Raw genomic sequence first — 22,276 nt, 5'->3', positions numbered from 1 at the left:
CTCAGCACCAGCCCTGCTCTTGGTGGTCCTGAGTTGATTGGGTGTTCATTGTGATACTTCTGAGATCCCTGTAGCTGGCTGAATTATGTGGAACCCATTGTTGCTTCACGTGTATATTTTATTTTGATTCTTCCAGTTGTTAACCATGCTGGTGGCGTTGGGGACTTGGGGGTGCAGCTTGGTTCACATCACCACTATACCTGGCTGTCATCTTTCTTCCCAAAGGCCTTCCCACTGCTTTGCCCCACTGGGCAGCCAGTTGCTCACCTCTGGCTTGAATGCTTCTCCCCGCTTTCTGGTTTCTTCCATGATCTTGTATGTCATTCCCGACTTTCTTTCTTGATGGGAACCAGCAGAACTAACTTCTGTAAACATCGCATTCCTCAGCAGCTTTTTTCTCCTTTCTCCTGAAATAGCAAATAGAGCCCTGGCTCCTGGACTCTGGGACCTTGGTCCTTTGTAAACACCTTTATCACACCGCAGGAGTCTTGTAAATAATCTGGGGTTAAAACCTAAGCTGTTGGTAAGTGGGTGCTGACAGACAACGGAGGAATTTGGCTAACACTTCAGATCCAGACATGATCTTACAAAATGTTGTGGGGGACTGGAGCGATGACTCAGTAGTTTAGAGGATTTGTTACTCCAACAAAAGACTCTGTTTGACTCCTAGCACCCACACAGTGGTTCACAACCGTCTGTAACTCTAGTTACAGGGAATCCAGTGCTCTCTTCTGGCCTCTGTGGGCACCAGAGTTGTTGTAATAGGATCAGTGGGGCTGCGTCCCCAGCACCCTGGCCGCCTGCTAGCTTATGCCTTGAAATAATTACATGGACACTGTATTCTTTTAAACACTGCTTGGCCCATTAACTCTAGCCCTTACAGGCTAATTTTCATATCCCGATCAACCCATCTCTAATAATCTGTGTAGCATCAGTCTTACCGGGAAAGATTCTAGCCTACATCCATCCTGGGTCGGAGCTTCATCGATCGCGTCTGCCACAGAGAGCAGAGCTATCGCATCTGCCCGGGAGAGGGGAGCATGGCGTCTCTCTGAGGCGTCTTACCTCACTTCCTCTTCCTCCCAGCATTCTGTTCTGTTTACTCCTCCCACCTATGTTTTAACCTATGAGGCCAAGCAGTTTCTTTATTACTTAACCAATGACCTTCCTCCATCACAGAGTCACACATGGTACACAGACATACATGCAGACAAAACATTCATACACATGAAATAAATCTAAAACAAACAAAACATGTATGGATGGTACGGGCTCGGTTGCTAGAATACATAGGAAGTGGTTGTGTTTCAACTGACGCTCCCGTGCTGTCTACCGGGAAATCTCTCCCCAATTTAATCAGCATTGCTGTCTCTTCTCTTTAAGTCAAGAAGTATTACCAAAGATCCATGAAGGCAAGCAGTACCCTTGTACCTTGGTGGGGACATGGAACACGTGGTATGGCGAGCAGGATCAAGCCGGTAGGAAACAAAAGTCTTTGGGATAAATACCTTATTTTGTAAATGTGGTGCTTGTCTTTATAGTCCTTTTCAAGTTCCATTCTGGTTTTACGGATCAAGTGGTTTCTACAGTAACTCACTGTAAAAGTTACTTTTTTAATGTTCAAATCTGTTATGAAAACTTTGTAAAATAACTCAAGGGCAGATACAGGCACACTACAATGTTGTACTGTATTCCTGTGGTGGATACAAGGTGCACTACAATGTTGTAGTATGTTCATATGATAGATACAAGGTGCACTACAATGTACTATGTTCATGTGGTGGATACGAGGCACACACTACAATGCTGTACTGTATTCACGTGACATGCATTCTGTATTGTCAAGGTAAAAATGCTTCGAGACTCAATGTGTGCTATCTTTTAAAATGCATTTCAGTCCACCTCTGGAGGTACGAAGGAGGCTATCCAGCCCTCACGGAGGTCATGAATAAGCTCAAAGAAAACCAGGTAACAATTTGGGTGTGTGTGTATGTGTGTGTGGAGAGAGAGAGAGAGAGAGAGAGAGAGAGAGAGAGAGAGAATTTCTTGTGTAGTATAATGATTCAGGGTGTATTCACACAGAACTTCATAAAGACACCAGCTTGTTATAAACCGTTTAGTTTTCATAGTAGAAATTTCATCATATGAGTTCTTAAAATTGTATGTAAACATGAAATTACTAGTTTTTGTTGTTGATGTTTATTTGTTGGTTGGGGTTTTTTGTTTGTTAGGTCTTTGAGTTTTGTTGGGTTTTTTGTTTTGTCTTTTCAGAGTTTTGTTGTTTTGGGTTTGGGTTTGGTTTTTCGAGATAGGGTTTTCTCTCTGTAGTCCTGGCTGTCCTCACTTTGTAGACCAAGCTGGCCTCGAACTCACAGAGATCCACCTGCCTCTGCCCTCTGAGTGCTGGGATTAAAGGCGTGCGCCACCACCACACAGCCAAAACTACCAGTTTTAATACTATCACAATCAGAGCTCCTGCATGATAGCGCCTTGAAACTGACAAGCCTGGACTCTGACACTGGCCACGCTGCATGGTAAACTCAGCCCTGGATGACAAATAGAAGCTGTCAGCCACAGCATTGTTTGTTTTGTTTTTGAATGTTTGTTTGTTTGTTTGTTTGAGACAGACAGTTTCTTACAGCTTGGGCTAGCCTCAAACTCTTTATGTACCCAGGGATGTCCTTAAGTTTCTGATTTTCCTGGCTTTTCAAATGCTGGGCTCACAGGTGTGTGCCACTATCCCTGATTTAAGTGGCACTGTGGATCAAACTCCAGCTCAGTGTTTAGAGGACTTGTTGCTCTTCCAGAGGACTGTTGAGTTCCAGCATTCACATGGTGGTTCACAACCACCTGGAACTCCAGTTCCAGAGGACTGTTGAGTTCCAGCATTCACATGGTGGCTCACAACCACCTGGAACTCCAGTTCCAGAGGACTGTTGAGTTCCAGCATTCACATGGTGGTTCACAACCACCTGGAACTCCAGTTCCAGAGGACTGTTGAGTTCCAGCATTCACATGGTGGTTCACAACCACCTGGAACTCCAGTTCCAGAGGACTGTTGAGTTCCAGCATTCACATGGTGGTTCACAACCACCTGGAACTCCAGTTCCAGAGGACTGTTGAGTTCCAGCATTCACATGGTGGCTCACAACCACCTGGAACTCCAGTTCCAGAGGACTGTTGAGTTCCAGCATTCACATGGTGGTTCACAACCACCTGGAACTCCAGTTCCAGAGGACTGTTGAGTTCCAGCATTCACATGGTGGTTCACAACCACCTGGAACTCCAGTTCCAGAGGACTGTTGAGTTCCAGCATTCACATGGTGGTTCACAACCACCTGGAACTCCAGTTCCAGAGGACTGTTGAGTTCCAGCATTCACATGGTGGTTCACAACCACCTGGAACTCCAGTTCCAGAGGACTGTTGAGTTCCAGCATTCACATGGTGGCTCACAACCACCTGGAACTCCAGTTCCAGAGGACTGTTGAGTTCCAGCATTCACATGGTGGTTCACAACCACCTGGAACTCCAGTTCCAGAGGATCTGATGCCCTCTCTGACTTTCCAGGGCACCAAGCACTCATGTGGTGCACACACATACATGCAAAAATAAATAAATCTTTAAAAGAAAAAAAATTGGATACATTAGGAAGTGAGAGGGCACGCTCTATCCATTATTTCCATGCAGTAGATAAAAATTAAGATGGTCTTACTTATAACCGTGTTAGCCTTTGCAATTTGGTTGTTACTAAAGTCTATTTATAAGTATCCAAAGATTTCGTGAGCATTTTTTTTTCACCCAAAGGAATTTGTGAATTTCCGTAAAGCCAGAAGCGACATGCTTCTCTCCAGGAGAAATCAGCTGCTGTTGGAGTTCAGCTTCTGGAATGAGCCCGTGCCGAGATCAGGACCCAATATATACGAGCTCAGGTCCTACCAACTCCGAGTAAGTAGTGAATGCAGGCCAGGCCTCCCTGCACAGCTTCCGGATGCAGACAGTGAAATGGAAGTGAGCGTTTTGTTATGTATGTTTAGCATCTTACATATATTTTTCAGGGGTGGTGGCAGTGATTAGAAATAGGGTCTCCCATAGCCCCAGCTGGCCTTGAATTTGAGCTCCTGCAGCAGTCTCCCGAGCGCTGGCATTACAGATAGCCAGCATCACATCCGGCCTGTATTTTGATTTGACCTATTCTCTTCCAGTCTAGTCTTTTTGTTTTACTTTATTTTCTCTTTCTCATCTTTCTCATCCTTTTTCTTCTGCTAAATTCTTTTGTATTTATGGCATTATGTATAATGTTTATTACTTGATGTTTTTCCAAGCAATTTTCTTTTTTTTTAATTTATTTATTTTATATACAATGCTTTACCTGCGTGTGAAGGGGATTCTCAACCAATCACCTTGTTTGGGGGGCACCAGATCTCATTACAGGAGGTTGTGAGCTACCATGTAGTTGCTGGGAATTGAACTCAGGCTCTCTAGAATAACAACCAGTGCTCTTAACCTCTGAGCCATCTCTCCATCCCCCAAGTAATTTTCTTGAGGCTGACTTCAAACTTGGTATGTAGCCAGGGATAGCCCTGAGCTCTTGGTCCTCTTGCTTCTACCTCCTGAGCACGGGGATCAAATGTGTGCACCACCACACCTGATGTACACTGTGCTGACGGTCCAGCCTGGGGCTCTGTGTGTGCCAGGCAAACACTATTAACTGAGCTGTGTTACATCTCCAGCCCCAAACAACTTTCTGTTCAAGCGCAGAAAGCACAGATATGCAGCAACTGCCCTCGCTGAGGCAGGAGTGCCTCAGAAACCCTGAGTGCTGCACAGATTGTACAGCCCTGTCTGAGTGAGAACGAGAGGGAGCCAGGCCTGGCGGCGATGGCTTTTCATCCCAGCACTTGGAGGCAAAAGCAGGTAGATCCCTGTGAGCTCAAGTCACCCTGGTCTATATAGCAAGTTCCAGCCCTGGTCTATATATAACAAGTTCCAGGACAGCCACAGCTCCATAGAGAAATCCTCTCTCAAAAAAAGAAAATTAAATAAATAAATAAAATAAAATAAAAAAGGGGGCTGGAGAGATGTGAGGTTAAGAGCACTGATTGTTCTTCCAGAGGTCCTGAGTTCAATTCCCAGCAACCACATAGTGGTTCACAACCATCTGTAATGAAATCTTGTGCCCTCTTCTGGCCTGTAGGCATACATGTAGACAGAACACTGTAAACAAAGTAATAAATAAATCTTTTTAAAAAAAGATTAAAAAATGAGAATGTGGGTTTTTTTTTTTTTACAACTTTCTAGCTGTATCCCTTCTGTGACTAAAAGTAATGACCTAGATATAGCCCCATTTTTATTGGTACATTCTGGTTGTCCATCCAATAGAAAACATGGTTAATTATGTCCATTTACCATCTTCTTTCTATATACATCCTTCACCCTTGGCAGCCTCCAGTGGCAGCAGCATTACAAGGTGTACATCTCGGTGATGTAATGATCTCCTTTGTACTGGGGAAGGTGGAAAGAGGTCCTTCAGTGCATCAGGGGATGGACTGACCATGGTTTTATCATCGTTCGTGGATGATTACTCTTAGCGTATGTGTTGGTTGTTTTCTCAAATGACGCTACAGTGATTGCGTGGGAACACAGCAGATAATTATAGTTCCTAGTCTGTATTTTCATACAGCTAACCAAAATCTAAATTCCCTTTCAGCCAGGAACAATGATTGAATGGGGCAATTACTGGTGAGTATATTATTGTGTTGAGTCTGTATATCTCATTAATTATTTTAAGCCATGCCATGAATTATTTTTGTTTTGCCTTTTTGAGACAATCTCATGTCCCCGCCTACTTTCAAATTCACTGTGTAACCAAGACAGGCCTTGAACTCCTGATCCTTGTGCCTCCACCTCCCAGGTTCCTGGATTCCCAGGTGTGAACCACCACATCTGCCTCACACCATAATCCTTAGGTGAGAAACCATCAAATGCCTTGACTCAGTGCTGTGCTTTCTCAGAGTCTCACTGCTGCCAGGGCTGTCTTGAATGCTGGGCTCCAGTGCTCCTGCCTCCACCGCCAACAAACCTGGAAGTGCAGACACACACCACCGTCCTATTTTTAGGATTTAGTTTTCTTTTGTGTGTCTGGGCATTTTGTCTGCATGTATGTCTGTGTACTATGTGCATACAGTGCCCAGAGTCCAGGAGAGAGTGTTGGCTCCTCTGGAACTGGACTTTCAGGTGTTTGTTACCCACCGTGGATTGCCTAGGAGATGGGCAAGAGCCTTTAACTGCAGAGCCCGCTCTCCAGCCACCATGATTTGTCTTCTTTGTTCCCTTTGTCTTCTTCCTCCACTGTTGTTTGTTTATTGGTAGGGCCTGGTGCCTGAAGAGGTCAGAGGACAACTTCCTGGAGTTGCCTCTCTCTTCCTACGGCCTGGATCCCTAGGATGAAACTCAGGTCATCAGGTTTGGCTGCAAGTGCCTTTAACCCCTGAGTCATCTTGCTGGCCCCTGGTTTAGATGGCCTTTTTAAAATGCTTTTGTAAAAAATCTCAAACATGTACAAAACTAGAGAGAACGATACGATGGAGCCCCCATTCTATACTTATTTCTAAGTTTCCATAATTTTTTTAAAGTACTTTTTATTTTTATTTCATGAGCATTTATGTTTTGCCTACATGTATGTCTGTGTGAAGGTGTTGGATCCCCTGAAACTGGAGTTAAAGGCAGTTTATGAGCAACCATGTGGGTGCTGGAAATTTAACCCAGATCCTCTGGAAGAGTACCCAGTGCTCTTAAACACTGAGCCATCTCTCCAGCACTGCTTCTATAATTATTAACACAAGCCGAACATCATATAAAATTCTACCTCTTAGGAGGTTAAAGGACAATCACACGACACAGCAAGACCCTGTCTCAAGAAGCAAACAGACAACAAAAGAAAAATATGTACACAAAAGTAAATTACTAACACATGGCCAGTCGTGATTAGGTCTGACTCCTCCAGTTCAGCCTCTTAGGAATGACCAAGTCCACATGCTGTTTCATCCTTAACTGTTTCAGCATGCATCTCTCCAGAAAGGCTTGCTGACAAAATCCCAGTCCGAATGAATCCATTCTCTACTCTTCCTGAGGGGTAGCTCCTCGGAAACCTGGGGGTTTGTTACATTAGCAGGGCAGCTGGGATTGATGATGCAGCTGGTTTTTGTTTTTTGTTTTTCTGTAGTTTGAGTAGCAAAGCAGCAATGCAAGCTTAAATGGACACAGTAGGAAGACTGACAGTTCTCTCCGAGAGCCAGTACTTGAAGCCTAATGTTATGACTTATGCCTGTACTCCTAGCACTCAGGGAGGTCAAAGCAGGAAGATTTCCAAGGTTAGATGCAGGCTGGGATACAACGGAAGATGTCTTTAAACAAGTATAGTCTTGGCACATGGACAAACATATAATGTAGGTCAGTGGTCCAGAGCTGAAGGGCCAGAAGTTAACACTTGACTGCGTTTATGAGCAGGTGCTTTTTGAAAAATATGCCTTCAGTGAGGGAAGACAACTATTTCCTGGCATTGAAAGGTGCCAGGAAAACTGGGCATAGAAAAAAAAATGTTTGCACTCCTGGCTTATATTGTGTTTAAAAAAAAAAAAAAAAGAACCAACTCAAGGGCAGGAAAAGATGGCTCAGCAGTTAGTAGAGTACCTAGATTGGATTCTTTTTTTTTATTTTTTTATTTTTTACAAGACAGGATTTCTCTCTGTAGCCCTGGCTGTACTGGAACTCACTCTGTAGACCAGGCTGGCCTTGAACTCAAGAGACCTACCTGTCTTTATTTACCTCCTGAGTGCTGGGATTAAAGGCTAGTACCACCACACCCAGCATCAGGTTCGGTTCTTAACCATGACAGCTCACAACCATTTGTACTTCCAATTTCAGGGGGCTCTGATACCCTCTAATGGCCTCTAAGTGCACTGCATACACACAGTACACATACATGCACGCAGATGGACACTCATAAACATAAAATAAAAACAAACATTTTCTTTAAATGTAAGAAGTGAAACATGAAAAAAGCCCGGGGAAACTCTTTGTTAGTCTGAACTAGGCAAAAGTTCTTAGGTTCAGTACAAAAGCTCTAGCTAGCTAGGTATGGTAGCTTCCACTTCTCCCAACACAGGAGAGGGAGAGGGAGAGGTAGGAGGATCAGGAGATCAAGGCTATCCTCAGCTATATAGCAAGTTTGAGGCCAGCCTGGGCTACTGAGACTCTGCTTCAAGCAAACAAAAAAGAAATATATATTTGATTATATACTATAATAAGCACCTTTGTATCAAGGGGTTTTTATTTGTGCTTTTGGGCTGTTCGTGTTAGCTTATAGCAATTTAGATGTTTATACAACTAGGATGTTACTAATTAATTTTTTTTCACAGTGAATCTACAGGATATGTTGAGGTTACTCAGTTATTTTAAACTTTTCATATAGCCAGTTCAGCATTTGATTTGTATTCTGGTGTGTAGGTAACTGTTAAGATGGCGGTCTCCTCCGCAGCACACATTTCTGATTATTACCAGGCTACGGCAAGTATATTTTCTCTGCCTTCCATAACCAAATTAGAAAAGTCCAGAATGAAATTAATAATCCAGAATATTTTATCACAATCAATGAAAAACTCTTTCCTTCCTCCTCAGCAGTTACAGTGCACAGTTCAACTGATTTCCTTAATTCAAGACAATTGATCACATTTGTAATTTTTTGACGATATCGGTATAATTTGTGGGTAATCCATATGTGATTCACAACAGAGGAACCTGGAGGCCTTGGTGGGGGTCCCTGTGGATGAGAGTGGCGGCACACAAAGTGGTCCTCAGCAGCCTGGCCTCATCACTAACAGGGCAGGTTGCTGCTGTTTCTGAACCCAGTTAGGTGGAAGAGAACACACTGGTCAGGCCATCTGGAGAATCATACTCCTTCCTGGGCATAGTGACGCCTGCCTGTAGGTCTAGCATTCAGCAAGCTGAGGCAAGAGCATGATTTCAGGGCCAGCCTGGGCTAACATAGTAAGGCCCTATTTCAAAACACTTAAAGTATCGTGTCCCTTACTTGAGGGTTATTTTTTTCACTGTGGATATTCGTAGCTTATTTTTCAGGTTCTGATCATTTAAACAAATGAGGGTGAGTCTATCTCCCCAAATTTCATCAGTGCTAAGCCCTTCATGTGCCCGAAGCCAGGCCAGAGCACAGAAGTATTAATACAGACTTGCTGGGTAAACCATGGCGAGGACGCCCTTGGTAGACCCCAGCTTTGCTCTCCTGTGGGATGGGGTCTCTGTGTCATTGGAAACCCCTGCCTTCATTTCTATCCGGATGATAGAAAATTGGTTTGGGAAAAATTCATTTTAAACATTTTCAAGATTTCAGGTGATCTCACTAAATGTGAAGACAGAGTGCCTGGTCCCAGGAGAAGATGATGTTTAAGTTTAAAAAAACAAAACAAACAAAAAACCAAAAACCATGCTTTTTTGCAGTATTAAATCTTGAAAACGAAGAGGGGTTTTGTGTTTGGTGATTGGTTTTGGAAGGCTTTGGTTGTTTGTTTTTTTTTAATGATTGTTTTTAATCAAATTTTTATTGTTTCGGGTTTTTTTTGTTTTTTCAAAGCAGAGTTTCTTTGTATAACCCTGCTGTCCTGGAACTAGCTCTGCAGACCCGGCTGGCCTAGAATTCATGGAGATTCGCCTGCATGTTGACCAGTTGTGGGTCTCTGTGTTAGCTGCCGTTGCCAAGCAAAGCCCTGATGACGTTGTTAGGAGTCACTTTACTGCAGTGAATATTAGCAGCATGGTCACCGCAGGTATCCCCAGGGCATGTGATGTGTCTGTTCTCGGTGCTGGGCCTCGTTAGCAGTGTCTGGTATGGGGTCCATCTCATGGACGAGGCCTCAAATCCAACCGAACGTAGTTGATTTCCCCACTAGCGTTAGTGCCACCATCGCCCCAGTGGGCACATCTCATGAAGAAGTTATTGTGGGCTGCCCAGTTCACAGCCATGAAGCAGTTCCTTGTAAGTTCACAGGTCTCTTCCCTCCTATTTATTTCAAGAATCAGAAGTTTATATTTAAATTGAGGAGTAAGCAGAAGTGCAACCACATATCTTCATATTGCTGTTTTTGTTTTGAAAAGTCATAGTTAAATATTATCTACTTCTTATAAAAATAGTTAGCTTCCTTAGGAGGCTGAGGCAAGAAAATCACGAGTTTGAGGTCACCTGGCCTACATAGAATATTCTGAGCTAGCCTGGAGTATAGAATGAGATCCTAACTTCACACAAAAATAAAAATAAAAACTTGATTGTATATAATACTTTGATATGCGTTAAAAGAAAACAGTCTTCATTCCCAATAGCTGGCCCTGAGTTGAAGAAATACAGTCTGAGTCTTCGTGAAGAAAGGGTCTCACTATATAACATGGGCTAGCCTGGACTCACTGTGTAGCCCAGGCTGGTCTCTAACTTACTGCAGATCCTCCTGCCTTCCTTCGTCTCTGCCTTCCAAGTGCTGGGATTGCAGGTGTGCATCAGCATCCCCAGGCACCTCCTGACTCTCCTTAACTATCGGAACACTGCTTTTCTCTCATAGGGCCCGTGCCATCCGCTTTAGACAGGACAATAATGAGGCAGTTGGGGGATTCTTCTCTCAAATTGGGCAGCTATATATGGTGCATCATCTTTGGGGTATGTGTACTTTTCCTTCTTTTTTTTTTTTGTACTTTTCCTTCTTTTGAGACTTACTGGGATTGAAGACTTCATTACTAATGATGTAATAAACAGTGGGGTTAGTCTAGACTCAGTAACCTTAAACACAATAGCAGCCGCAAGCAACACAGGTGGATGGTGACTACTGGGCTAACTAGAACAAAAGAGGCCAGCAGCACGAAATCAGTGGGTCACTGGCCACAGGTCGGACCCAAGCCAGATAGATATGTTGGCACATGGCTGTAATCCCAGCACTCAGGAAGCCAAGGTAGGAGAACTGAGAATTCACTACCAGCAAGGGCTGCATGGAAGATTCCAGCCTTGAACTACAAAACAAGCCATGGACAAAAACAAAAACAAGCAAAAGAGGCTGTTGGGGAGGTTACTAAACATCGGAAGGGGGAGTGGGAGGATGGATAGAATTGTATTTATTTTATTGCATGCATGTACGTAAGTAAAAATTAAAACTGGGAAAACCACAGCAGTCAGGGTTTGGAAAGATGGCACAGCAATTAGAAATTCACTATTTTTCCAGAGAACCCGAGTTCAGTACCTCCAGCTTATGACATAAACATATATACCTACACATAAATAAATTAAAAATAGGGGCTGGAGAGATGGCTCAGCGGTTAAGAGCATTGCCTGCTCTTCCAAAGGTCCTGAGTTCAATTCCCAGCAACCACATGGTGGCTCACAACCGTCTGTAATGGGGTCTGGTGCCCTCTTCTGGCCTGCAGGCATACACACAGACAGAATATTGTATACATAATAAATAAATAAACATCTAAAAGTAAATTAAAAATAAAAAAAGGGTATGGCTGGGTAGTAGGACATGTGCAAGGCCCTGTGTTCAATCTTCATTAGAAAAAAAGATCCCCACAAATAGTGCAGACTGGTTACATAGTAGCATCTCGGCTAGGAAGCTAAGCCTCAGTGGTTACATTGAGGCAAAAAAGATAACTTCATCCCTGGCTTCCATCATCACTCCCAGAAATCCCTGCTACAGCCGGGCTCTTCTGCTCAGTGGAGCTTATGTAGAAACGGAAAGGCTGCACTAACAATACATTATAGCAGTGACCCTCCCTCTTCCTAGCGTCCACCAACAGCCTTGTCCTGGACAGTGTGTCATCTGGTGAGCTGAGATTTGGCTCCACAACGCATCTGCGTTTTCAAATGTTCAAATCAGAGTTTACGAAGAAATATAAAAAGCAGCAACAGGCCTGGAGAGTTGGCTCGGCAGTTAAGAGTGTTGCCTATTCTTCCAGAGGACCCAGATTCAGTTGCCAGCAGCCATGTGGCTGCTCACAACTGTCAGTAACTCCAGTTTCAGGAGATCTGACATCCTCACACAGACATACATGCAGGCAAAACACTGATGTGCATAAATAAATAAATAATAAATCATTAACAACAAAAGGTGTGTTCTACCGCTGGTGAAGTGATTGACTGGTTAACAGCCCTGGCCTATCTCACAGAGGACCCAGTCTGTTTCCCGCACCCACAGTGACTCACAGTCACTGTAACTCCAGTTCCAGAGGATCTGTGGCTCTCCTTTGGCCTCCATGACATGCACAGATACACATGCATACATACATACATGCAGGCAAACACATATACCTAAGATAAAAAATTAATTTTTAAAAAAAATCAAAATAAAAACATGTTCTATCCTGATCGTGTTGTACATGCCTGTAATCCCAGCACTTGGGAGAAAAAGGCAGGAGGAGTGTGAGTCTAAGGTTTTTCCAGTCTGAAGGTTCTCAGTCATAAATGGGCTGCTGTGTTATTGAAGAAGCTTCCTTGCCTTGTAGAGACAGCATGTGGTCACTGAAACCATGAGAGCAGGCAGCTTCACCGCTCCCAGAGGGCCGGCCATGGTTTCTCTCAGTCCATGCCCGCTCTTCCCCAAGTCAGTTACTGGGTGACCAAAACAGTGTCAGAAAGCAGGACAGCCACCTGAATGACTGTACTCCTAGAATGTGGGTGTTGTCTGATCGGGTCTTTTTCCTGTGTTTAAGCTTATAAAGATCTCCAGACCAGGGAGGACATACGGAACGCCGCGTGGCACAAGCATGGCTGGGAGGAGCTGGTGTACTACACGGGTAAGCTGCCAGAGACCGCTGACATCTCCCGCTTCGAGTCTTATTGTTAGAAATGCGATGTGACAGGAAGGTTAACAAGATGTTCTTTTCTCTTTCAATACTGACTTGGCTTTGTTTCAGATTAACAACCCTGATTCTGTAACCCAGGACGGTGCCTCATGACTAATCCCAGCTCTCTGGGAAGTTAATGCATTGAAAGTGTTGGGCCAGCCTAGGCTACAGTTAGACCCTGTCTGAAAAAAGCCAGAGAAGGGGCTGGAGATGGCCCACGAAACGGGCACTGGCTGCTCTCCCAGAGGACCTGGGTCTAATTCCCAGAACCTCACGGTGGCTCTCAGCTGCCTGGAACTCCTAGTCTAGGGAATCCAGTGCCTTTTTCTGGCCTCCGTGGGCACAACACATATAGTCATGCATGCAGATAAAACACCTCTATGCATATAATTAATAAATAAAATTATTTTTAAAGCAGAAGACAGACAAAATAAGAACATTGATTGTTTCAACTGTTATATTGCCTAGTAGAGGTTTTTTTTTTTTTCTTTTTTCTTTTTTAACTTCCAGTGCACTGGGGCCATATGTCAGAGGTCGGACTTCTGATATTCTGACAATGAAAGCAGGTTTTGAGTCTCTTCTTTTTTTTTTATTTATTATGTATACAGTATTCTGTATACATAATATTCTGTGTGCATGTATGTCTGCATGTATGTCTGCAAGCCAGAAGAGGGCACCAGACCTCATTACAGATGGTTGTGAGCCACCATGTGGTTGCTGGGAATTGAACTCAGGACCTTTAGAAGAGCAGGCAGTGCTCTTAACCACTGAGCCATCTCTCCAGCCCTCCTAGTAGAGTTTTGAGACTTGTGGGTAGCTTAATTTTTTTATTCAATTATTTTATTCCCTTGCTGTCCTGGAACTCACTATATAGAATGAGCTGGCTTCGAACTCACAGACAGAGATCCATCTGCCTCTGCTTCCCAAGTGCTGGGATCAAAGGCTTGCACCACCATGCTGAACTAGCTTAATTTTTTTTTAATTTATTTATTACGTATACATTATTTTCAGTATTCTGTCTGCATGTATGCCTGCAGGCCAGAAGAGGGCACCAGGTTTCATTACAGATGGTTGTGAGCCACCATGCGGTTGCTGGGAATTGAACTCAGGACCTTTGGAAGAGCAGGTAATGCTCTTAACCGCTGAGCCATCTCTCCAGTCCCTTTTTGTTTGTTTGTTTGTTTGTTTGTTTGTTTTTTCGAGACAGGGTTTCTCTGTGGTTTTGGAGCCTGTCCTGGAACTAGCTCTTGTAGACCAGGCTGGTCTCGAACTCACAAGATCTGCCTGCCTCTGCCTCCCGAGTGCTGGGATTAAAGGCGTGCGCCACCACCGCCCGGCCTAGCTCAATTTTTTAAAAATATTTTTTTAGTTAATTTGTTCTCTAAACGTTACAATTTTTTTCTAAATTCTTTTCATTAAAGCTATCACGTCCCCAAAATAATTAATACATCAATTAAAAAGAATATATTTGCAAATAGGTATGGTGGCAAACACATTTAAAAAGCTAAGGTTAAAAGAATGCCCCAAGGGGGGCTGGAGAGATGGCTCAGAGGTTAAGAGCATTGCCTGCTCTTCCAAAGGTCCTGAGTTCAATTCCCAGCAACCACATGGTGGCTCACAACTATCTGTAATGGGGCCTAGTGCCCTCTTCTGGTCTGCTAGCATACACACAAACAGAATATTGTATTCATAATAAATAAATAAATAAATATTTTTTTAAAAAAAAAGAATGCCCCAAAACGAACTGGGCTACAGAGTAACAAACAGCAGCAATAATAATAGTGACAATGATAATAACTTTGGGGTTGGGGATATGGCTCAACCCTGGGTTTGATCCACAGCACTAAAATTCAAGAGAAATATAAAGTTAATTTTTTTTTTAGTTGGTTGTTTTGCCAGACAGGGTCTCACTGTGTAGATCTGGTTGTCCTGGAACTTTCTATGTAGACCAGGCTGACCTCAAATTCATAGAGATCAGCATAAAGTTAAATTCGATGGCTATTTAAGCTGCATTCTGAGTAAGAAAATGAGATAGCAACCCAGAACATAGCTTGTTTTAGTTAAAAAAAAAAAAAAATCAGTCAACAGGCAGGCAGATCTCAGTGAGTTCAAGGCCAGTCTGGTCTACAAGAGCTAGTTCCAGGACAGACTCCAAAAGCTACAGAGAAACCCTGTCTCCAAAAGAAAAAAAAAAAAAACCCACATAAAAACAAAACACACACACACAATTGGGCCAGGACTATGCCAGGAAGTGCAAGTAGGATGGTCCCAGCTAAAGGTCTTTCTTGGCTACATAGGGAGTGTACACCAGTCACAAAAGAAACAAAATCCTGTAATTTTGTGTGTTATTCTGTTGTTTCGGTACACTCTCTCTCTGTTTTAAACTTGGCGACAAACTTGAGGGAGTCCTCCTGCCTGGGCCTCCCGCATGCTAGGATTACAGGTGTGGATCACCATGCCTGTTTGTAATTTCCACTTAGATTTACCGGTTCCCAGAATGAGTCTTAGTCCACAGAAGTGGTTTTTACAAAATTTTTAAATGGGAAAAAAATTTCTTTTGCATTGATTTCCATGAGCGCTATTGTTCCACTGGGGGTGGGCCGCCACAGCACACTTCACACATGTGTCTGTGGGCCGTTTGTGGGAGTCAGGTCTCTCTTCCGCCATGGTGGCTTCATGGATTCAACGCAGGTCTTCAGGCTTGGTGACAGGTGCTGTCACCCACTGAGCCATATCACTTTTCCTTTCTATGGGATACATCTCGATCCAGTATGATTTGAATTTTTGTTTGTTTTAGTTTAAAGAACCTTTTGAGAAAGCGCTATTTTTCACAACCGAGACTTTCCCATCAAGCCGCGCTCTCCAGTGGACTCTTTCAGTTTCGCTAACATCCTAGTCGGGGCTGTCACAGATTTCGGCCCTGGTAACCGCTCTCTTTTCTAGTGCTCCCCTGCCTTCAAACAGCATATGTCTGTGGTCTGAGCAGGCGCCTTGGTCATGTGTCTTTACCCCAGTGCGTTTAGAAAGTCAGCCAAGTAACCCCCGCCTTGTTTCCAGTCCCTCTCATTCAGGAAATGGAGTCCAGAATCATGATCCCGCTCAAGACCTCGCCCCTCCAGTGAAGCTTCCATGTGCCTACACGGATCTCCGTGACGAATATATGTCATGAATTCATTTCAGCCGTTCATCAAGTGAAAAAGAAACCGAGGTGTAAACTGCTGTACATAGCTTATAAATCTCTTTTCTTTAAGATTTGCATAATCACGAAGGGAAATCGGGGTTGGACTACGTGCAGCATCAACCTGCCACATCTCTGCTTACCAAATGTTACTTAAGCCTCCAGCCCCTCAGGAAAATATGATAGCCGGGGGTGGTAGCTTGGCATTCAGGGAGTCGAGGCAGGAAAACTACAGTAAGTCCTAGGTCAATCTGGGCTAAATAGAAAGTTTCAGACCAGCTTGGACCCCTGGGCTTGCATTGTGAGACCCTGTCTCTAAAACCAAAATTCAAATTCAAATCATCTCTGAGGAAAATTCCAGCTCTGAAAAAGAATTAGCTGTTGCTTTCTATTTTCAAAAATCTGTTTTATGTTTACAGATTCCTACAAATTTCCTTCCTTCAGGAAGAAATACAAATTACATCGTGTTTCCCAAGCAGTTTTTTTTTGTTTTGTTTTGAACAAATTATGAGTGTACCCAATGGCTGAAAATGTTCTGATTTTGTGACTCTTGGCCAGTCAGCAGGCTGAGCGGTGCGGGTGGTCACGGTGTACCTGACCAGAAATGCCAGAAATGTAGGCTCCACCAGGCACTGTGTCCGAAGGGCTTGGCACGAACCAGTGCACCACATGCGATTTGGGAGTAAACACCTCAAATAGCTCTAATTTTATTTGTAATATTTTTCTATGAAACAAGTAGCTCTTGGAAAAGAGGTTTTATTTTGTAAACCACCCTTTGTGACCTCTGACCTCTGGTTCTATTTTGGTAAGCTCACAGCAGACACTTCCAAGATCATGTATGAAGGGCAGAGCACGCTGGGTCTCAGTTGGCATAAAGCTTCATATTCTGTCTGTCTCCGTTTGGTTTTGTTTTTTAATATAGTGTGCCAATTCTGTGACTGTAATCATGTGGAAGTCCCATTGAACTGAAGAATTATGTCTGCCCTACAAATTGATATGTATAAAATAAAGTATGACTAAAACTCCTATCAGATGCCTAATTTTTACATGTGAATGGTTTTCTCTAAGAACATATAAAAGTAAATAAAATCCTCTTAATTTCCACATTTTGCATGATTGAAACCTTTTTGGGTTTGTTTTTGTTGTCATTGTTTTGTTTTTTTCAAGAAAGGGTTTCTGTGTGTAATAACACTAACCTTCCTGGAACTCACTGATTGACCAGGTTGGTCTTGAACTCACAGAAATCCTCCTGCTTCTGTCTCCCGAGTGCTGGGGTTAAAGGTGTACACTGTCACAGCCCGGCTCTCCCCCACCCCCCACAGAGTCTCACTCTATAGCCCATGTTGTCCCAGAGCCTTCAGAATCCTCCAGTCTTTCCTTTCCCAGGTGCAGGGATTGTATATATTAGCCGCCACACCATTAAAAAAAAACACATGCCTTTAATCCCAGCACTTAGGAAGAAGAGGCAGGTGGATCTCTGTAAGGGCAGCCTGGTCTACAGAGCGAGTTCCAGGACAGGCTCCAAAGCTCCAGAGAAACCCTGTCTCAAAAAACAAAAGAAAATGAAGAAGCCGGGGAGTGGTGGTACATGTCTTTGATACCAGCACTCGGGAGGCAGAAGTAGGCCAATCTCTGTTAGTTTGAGGCCAGCATGGTCTAAAAGTGAATTCCAAGCCAGGCAGTGGTGATCCCAGCACTCGGGAGGCAGAGGCAGGTGGATCTCTATGAGTTCAAGGCCAACCTGGCCTAACAAGAGCTAGTTCCAGGACAGGCTCCAAAGCAACACAGAGAAACCCTGTCTCGAACAAAAAAAAAAAAAAAAAAAGAAAGAAAGAAAAAGGGCCAGGGCTGACGATGCAGCTCACTTGATAGAGTGTTCACGCACAAGCTCTACTAGGTTCAGTCAGTCCCCAGCACCATACATATCCGTATATGGGTACAGTGGCAGGCGCTCTAATCCCAGCACGTGTGAGGTGAAGGCAGGAGGAGGACCAGGAATATAAGGTCATCCTCAGCTACTTAATAGTTTGAGGCCATCTTGAGCTCCGTGAAACCCTGTCTCCAAAAAAAAAAAAAAGGCAAAATCAAACAAAAAGCATGACATGCCTCCTGTCAGTGTTCCAGTCCGACTCATTCTCTGGGTAAACTGCTATTCTAGTGGATCTGTACAGGTAAGTATCTCTCCGTGAAAGGGAAGGAGACCCCCAAAGCAGCAGCAGTGAGTGAGGGTCCAGAGATTCAAGGAGCCACCTTAGTGGTAGTGGAGATAGGATAGGGTGGTTTTTGTTTTGTTTTGTTTCTTTGTTTTTGTTTTTGCCTCTACAGCCCTCAGGATCTTTTTTGTTTATTTATTCATAGTTTGGGTCCCCCCTACCCCAGACAGGGTTTCTCTGTGTAGCCCCTGCTACACTCTGTAGACCAGGCTGGCCTCAAACTCACAGAGATCCGCCTGCCTCTGATTCCCAAGTGCTGGGATTAAAGCCAAGCACCACCACCGCCTGGCAGGCCTCAGAATCTTAATTAATGGTCAATTTCATCTGGACAAGCGAGTGACCTGTCCACAGTCACGAGTCCTGTCCACAACCTCCAAAGTGTTTTCCCCGTCTCTCCTCATGCAGTTCCTCCAAGCCTGAGGTCAGCAGTACCAGAACTGCTGTCTTCAACAGATAGATCACCAGGTCACGTCCAGAGCTGGGGCCATTTCCACAGCATTCTGTATCTAATGCATTACTAAGGTTAACAATTGGCCTAAACTAGGCCCTTCCACCCTGGCCTACTACTTATTAACACTGGGTCCAGCATTAGCAATGTTAATACAGCCCAGGAAATCTTGCTCCCTAAGGCTCTGACTCTGTGATGAACAGTGCCAGGAAGACGGGCCTGTGCAAACACACCTGGTGATCTGTGGCGCTGGGGACGGACCCCTAGGGCCTCCTGCAAACTAGGCAAGCACTCTGCCAACTAGCTCCTCCAGCTCTTCACCCTGTGTGAGCCTGTCTACGAGTGCACGTGCCACGACATGCATGACACCAGAGGAAACCTTGCAAGAGTCTCTTCTCTCCTCCTATCATGTGGGTCCTGGGACTCAAACTCGGTGTCAGGCTTGTCAGCAAGAGCCTTTACCCACCGAGCTATCTCTGTGGCCCCCTTTTCTTTTTAATTATATTTTGTGGGTGTGTGTATGTAGGAATCAAACTCAAGTTGTCCTCAGGATTGACAGCAAGAGCCTTTACAAGTCCAGCCATCACACTGGTCCTCACCACCCTTTCCTTGTTTTGTTTTGTTTGGTTTTTGCTTTTCTGTGTAGCCCTGGCTATTCTGGAACTTTTTAAGACCAGTCTGGGCCTCGAACTCAGAGATCTACCTGCCTCTGCCTCCCAAGTGCTGGGATTAAAGGAGTGTTCACCACCACCACCGGGCCCTTTCTTCCTTTATAATATTTTATGTGTGTGTGTAGATGTGCCTAAGTGTAGGTATATGCAGGTGCCCGCGGGCCAGAAGAGAGTAGTGGATCTCCTGGAACTGGACTTATAGGGGTAAGCCACCCTGTGTGGATCCTAGGAACCAGGTCATCTTCAAGAGCAGTAACTACTCTTACCTAAATTCTCTCTAGCACTCCCAAAAGTTTATTATTAGTTTTACTCACATGTGCTCATGTGTGTGTGTGTGTGTGTGTGTGTGTGTGTGTGTGTGTATGCGCGCGCGCGTGCTATGAGATGGGGGGAGATCAGAAGACAGTCTTGTGAAGTGGCTTCTCTCCACCTTTATGTGGATTCTGGGGTTCGAACCCGGTTGCCTGGGAAGCACCTTTTCCCACCGAGCAATCTCACTGCCCAGTTGTTTTGAGACAGGGTCTCCTGCAGATCAGGCAGGCTGGCTTCAATCTCTCTCTGTACCCAGGGTGGGCCTTAATGCCCTGATCATCCGGCTTTGCTGGGGTCACAGGCAGGCACCACTGTTCCCCGCCTGCTTCGTTTCTTGGATACAGAATCATGCTGTAAAATCCGTTCTCCAAGCCGGGCGATGGTGGCGCACGCCTTTAATCCCAGCACTCGGGAGGCAGAGGCAGGCGGATCTCTGTGAGTTAGAGACCAGCCTGGTCTACAAGAGCTAGTTCCAGGACAGGCTCCAAAACCACAGAAAAACCCTGTCTCGAAAAACCAAAAAAAAAAAAAAAATCCGTTCTCCGGCCTCAGACCCCAGAGTGCTAGGATTACAAGTGTATGCCACTATAGCCAGCTATAAAGGCTTGTATTGCTTCAACTTCCTACCAGGACGAGCTTCAATTCCTTGACTTCCTCTGGTTATAGAAGCAGTTTTTATAGGTTGAAAAAATGGCACTCCCAAGCAGGAGCTACCACTCAGGGAACCCCCACCCCACTGTACCCATAGATGTCGCCTCTGAGAGGAACCCCAACTGTTTCCACCCAGTCTACAATTAGAAAACCATGAAAGAGGTCATTACAGCTCTTGCCTCATTCATATTCACCCCCCTGACACAACAAAGAGGAGATTGTAGTACCGTGGGGTGGTGAGCTCAGAGCCAGTGGCCTATGGCCCACAGAACTGTTGGTAGCATTGTAAGCTGTTCTCTATCAGAATCTCAATCCGCACCCTTATCAGATTCCTCCGGGGCCAATTTGGCGTTGCACCTGTGCAGGCTGCCATCCTGTTGAAGCAAGCTCTCCTAACCAACTAGGGGTTGGCCATCTCCTCCACCTCTGTTTGGGCTTGTGTGCCCTAGGTGGTCATGAGAACTAAGACATTTTGTAGCAGCGCTCTGCTGAGTCCCAGCAAGCCTGGTCCTGCCCATTTTGCTCTGATGAAAAGTGCAAAGCCACAAAGCGACATCTAGGAGAGCTGCCAGGAAGCATTTACAACTATGGGACAACAGCCTTGTTGTTTGGGAGCCCATGTGAGCTCTGCCAACACACTCCTCCGTGCCTTTCCTCCAAAACCTAAGGTTTTTGCTTTGTTTTGGTTTTCAGGATTTTTTTTTTCCTTTGATTTTTCAAGACAGGGCTTCTCTGTGTGTAATCCTGGCTGTCTTGGAACTTGCTCTGTAGACCAGGCTGGCCACAAACCCAGAGATCTGCCTGCCTCTTCCTCCTGGTGCTGGGATTAAAGGCTTGTTTTTTCGTAATTTGTTTATTGTTTGTTTTTGAGCCAGGGTCTCTCTATAGCCCAGGCTGGCCTGGAAATTATGGTCTTCCTGCCTCAGCCTCTTTTTGCTTGTTTTTGTTGTTGTTGTTGTTTCAAGACTGGGTTTCTCTGTGTAGCTTTGGCTATCCTGAAACTCACTCTGTAGAGCAGGCCTCTAACTCACAGAGATCCTCCTGCCTCTGCCTCCTGAGTGCTGGCATTAATGTGTGCACTACCACTGCCCGGCTGCTAAGTTATAAATGTTTCATATACTTTACACTAATCAAACATTGGGCAATAAAGGCTCGGGCTGGGGTAGAAGGCTTGCCTAGCATGCGTGAAGCCTTGCTATTCGGTCCTCAGCACTGAATAACCCAGACATGATGGTGTACACCTGGGACCCCAGCACTTGGGAGGTGGGGGCAAGGTGAGCAGGAGTTCAAGGTCATCCTCATGCACAGAGCTGAGCTGGGTAAGACCCTATCATTACAAATAAATTAAAAAAAAAAAACTTGGGGTAGAAAGAGTACTTACCTCAAATGTGCAAATCCCTAGCCTCCATCCCCAGCACCACTCTCTCTCTCTCTCTCTCTCTCTCTCTCTCTCTCTCTCTCTCTCACACACACACACACACACACACACACTAAAACCCAATATCTGTATGATCTATAGTCTTCCCTATTTAATGATCCAGTGGTCGCTACCACTTGTGTCCTCTGAACCCATGTCCTTCCCCTCCGACAATAAGCAAGGAGGGTAAGCAATCTCATCCTTTAAAGCATTGTCCCCCTCTTGGTAGTGGGAACCTTCAGGTCTTTCTTCCCAAGTCATCTGTGGAAAAGAACTCGGTATGTGTGCCTGCGTGCTCATGTGCATGTGTGGTTTACACATGCCACAAAACACACGTAGAGGTTAGAAGACAACTTTTGAGAGAGTTGTCTCCTCTGTGACGAGTTCCAGAAATTGAACTTGCATGGCAAGGCTTTTGCAGTGAGCCCTTTTACCCAGTGAGCCATCTCTTTAGGCCCAAGAACTGTGCAATCGTTAGGAAAAGGCTGCTTTCT

General features: G+C 44.6%; 1 protein-coding gene across 1 annotated transcript in view; it reads left to right on the top strand.

The window, feature by feature from the left end:
• Positions 1-17,174, top strand: part of Nipsnap2 (nipsnap homolog 2) — a 30,680-nt gene extending 13,506 nt beyond the window's left edge. Inside the window, exons 4-10 of the mRNA XM_041648952.1 lie at positions 1,384-1,478; positions 1,898-1,968; positions 3,806-3,946; positions 5,709-5,740; positions 10,624-10,718; positions 12,758-12,841; positions 15,950-17,174. Coding sequence (XP_041504886.1) covers positions 1,384-1,478; positions 1,898-1,968; positions 3,806-3,946; positions 5,709-5,740; positions 10,624-10,718; positions 12,758-12,841; positions 15,950-16,014 — 583 coding nt within the window. The 3' untranslated portion in view covers positions 16,015-17,174. The remainder of the gene's footprint in view (positions 1-1,383; positions 1,479-1,897; positions 1,969-3,805; positions 3,947-5,708; positions 5,741-10,623; positions 10,719-12,757; positions 12,842-15,949) is intronic.
• Positions 17,175-22,276: the final 5,102 nt, after the last annotated feature.

Source organism: Microtus oregoni, unplaced genomic scaffold (assembly GCF_018167655.1).
Source record: "Microtus oregoni isolate MIOR12 unplaced genomic scaffold, Mior012 000003F_ref0000135, whole genome shotgun sequence".
NCBI classification, from domain to species: domain Eukaryota; kingdom Metazoa; phylum Chordata; class Mammalia; order Rodentia; family Cricetidae; genus Microtus; species Microtus oregoni.
This window is presented reverse-complemented; position numbering and strand designations above follow the sequence as displayed.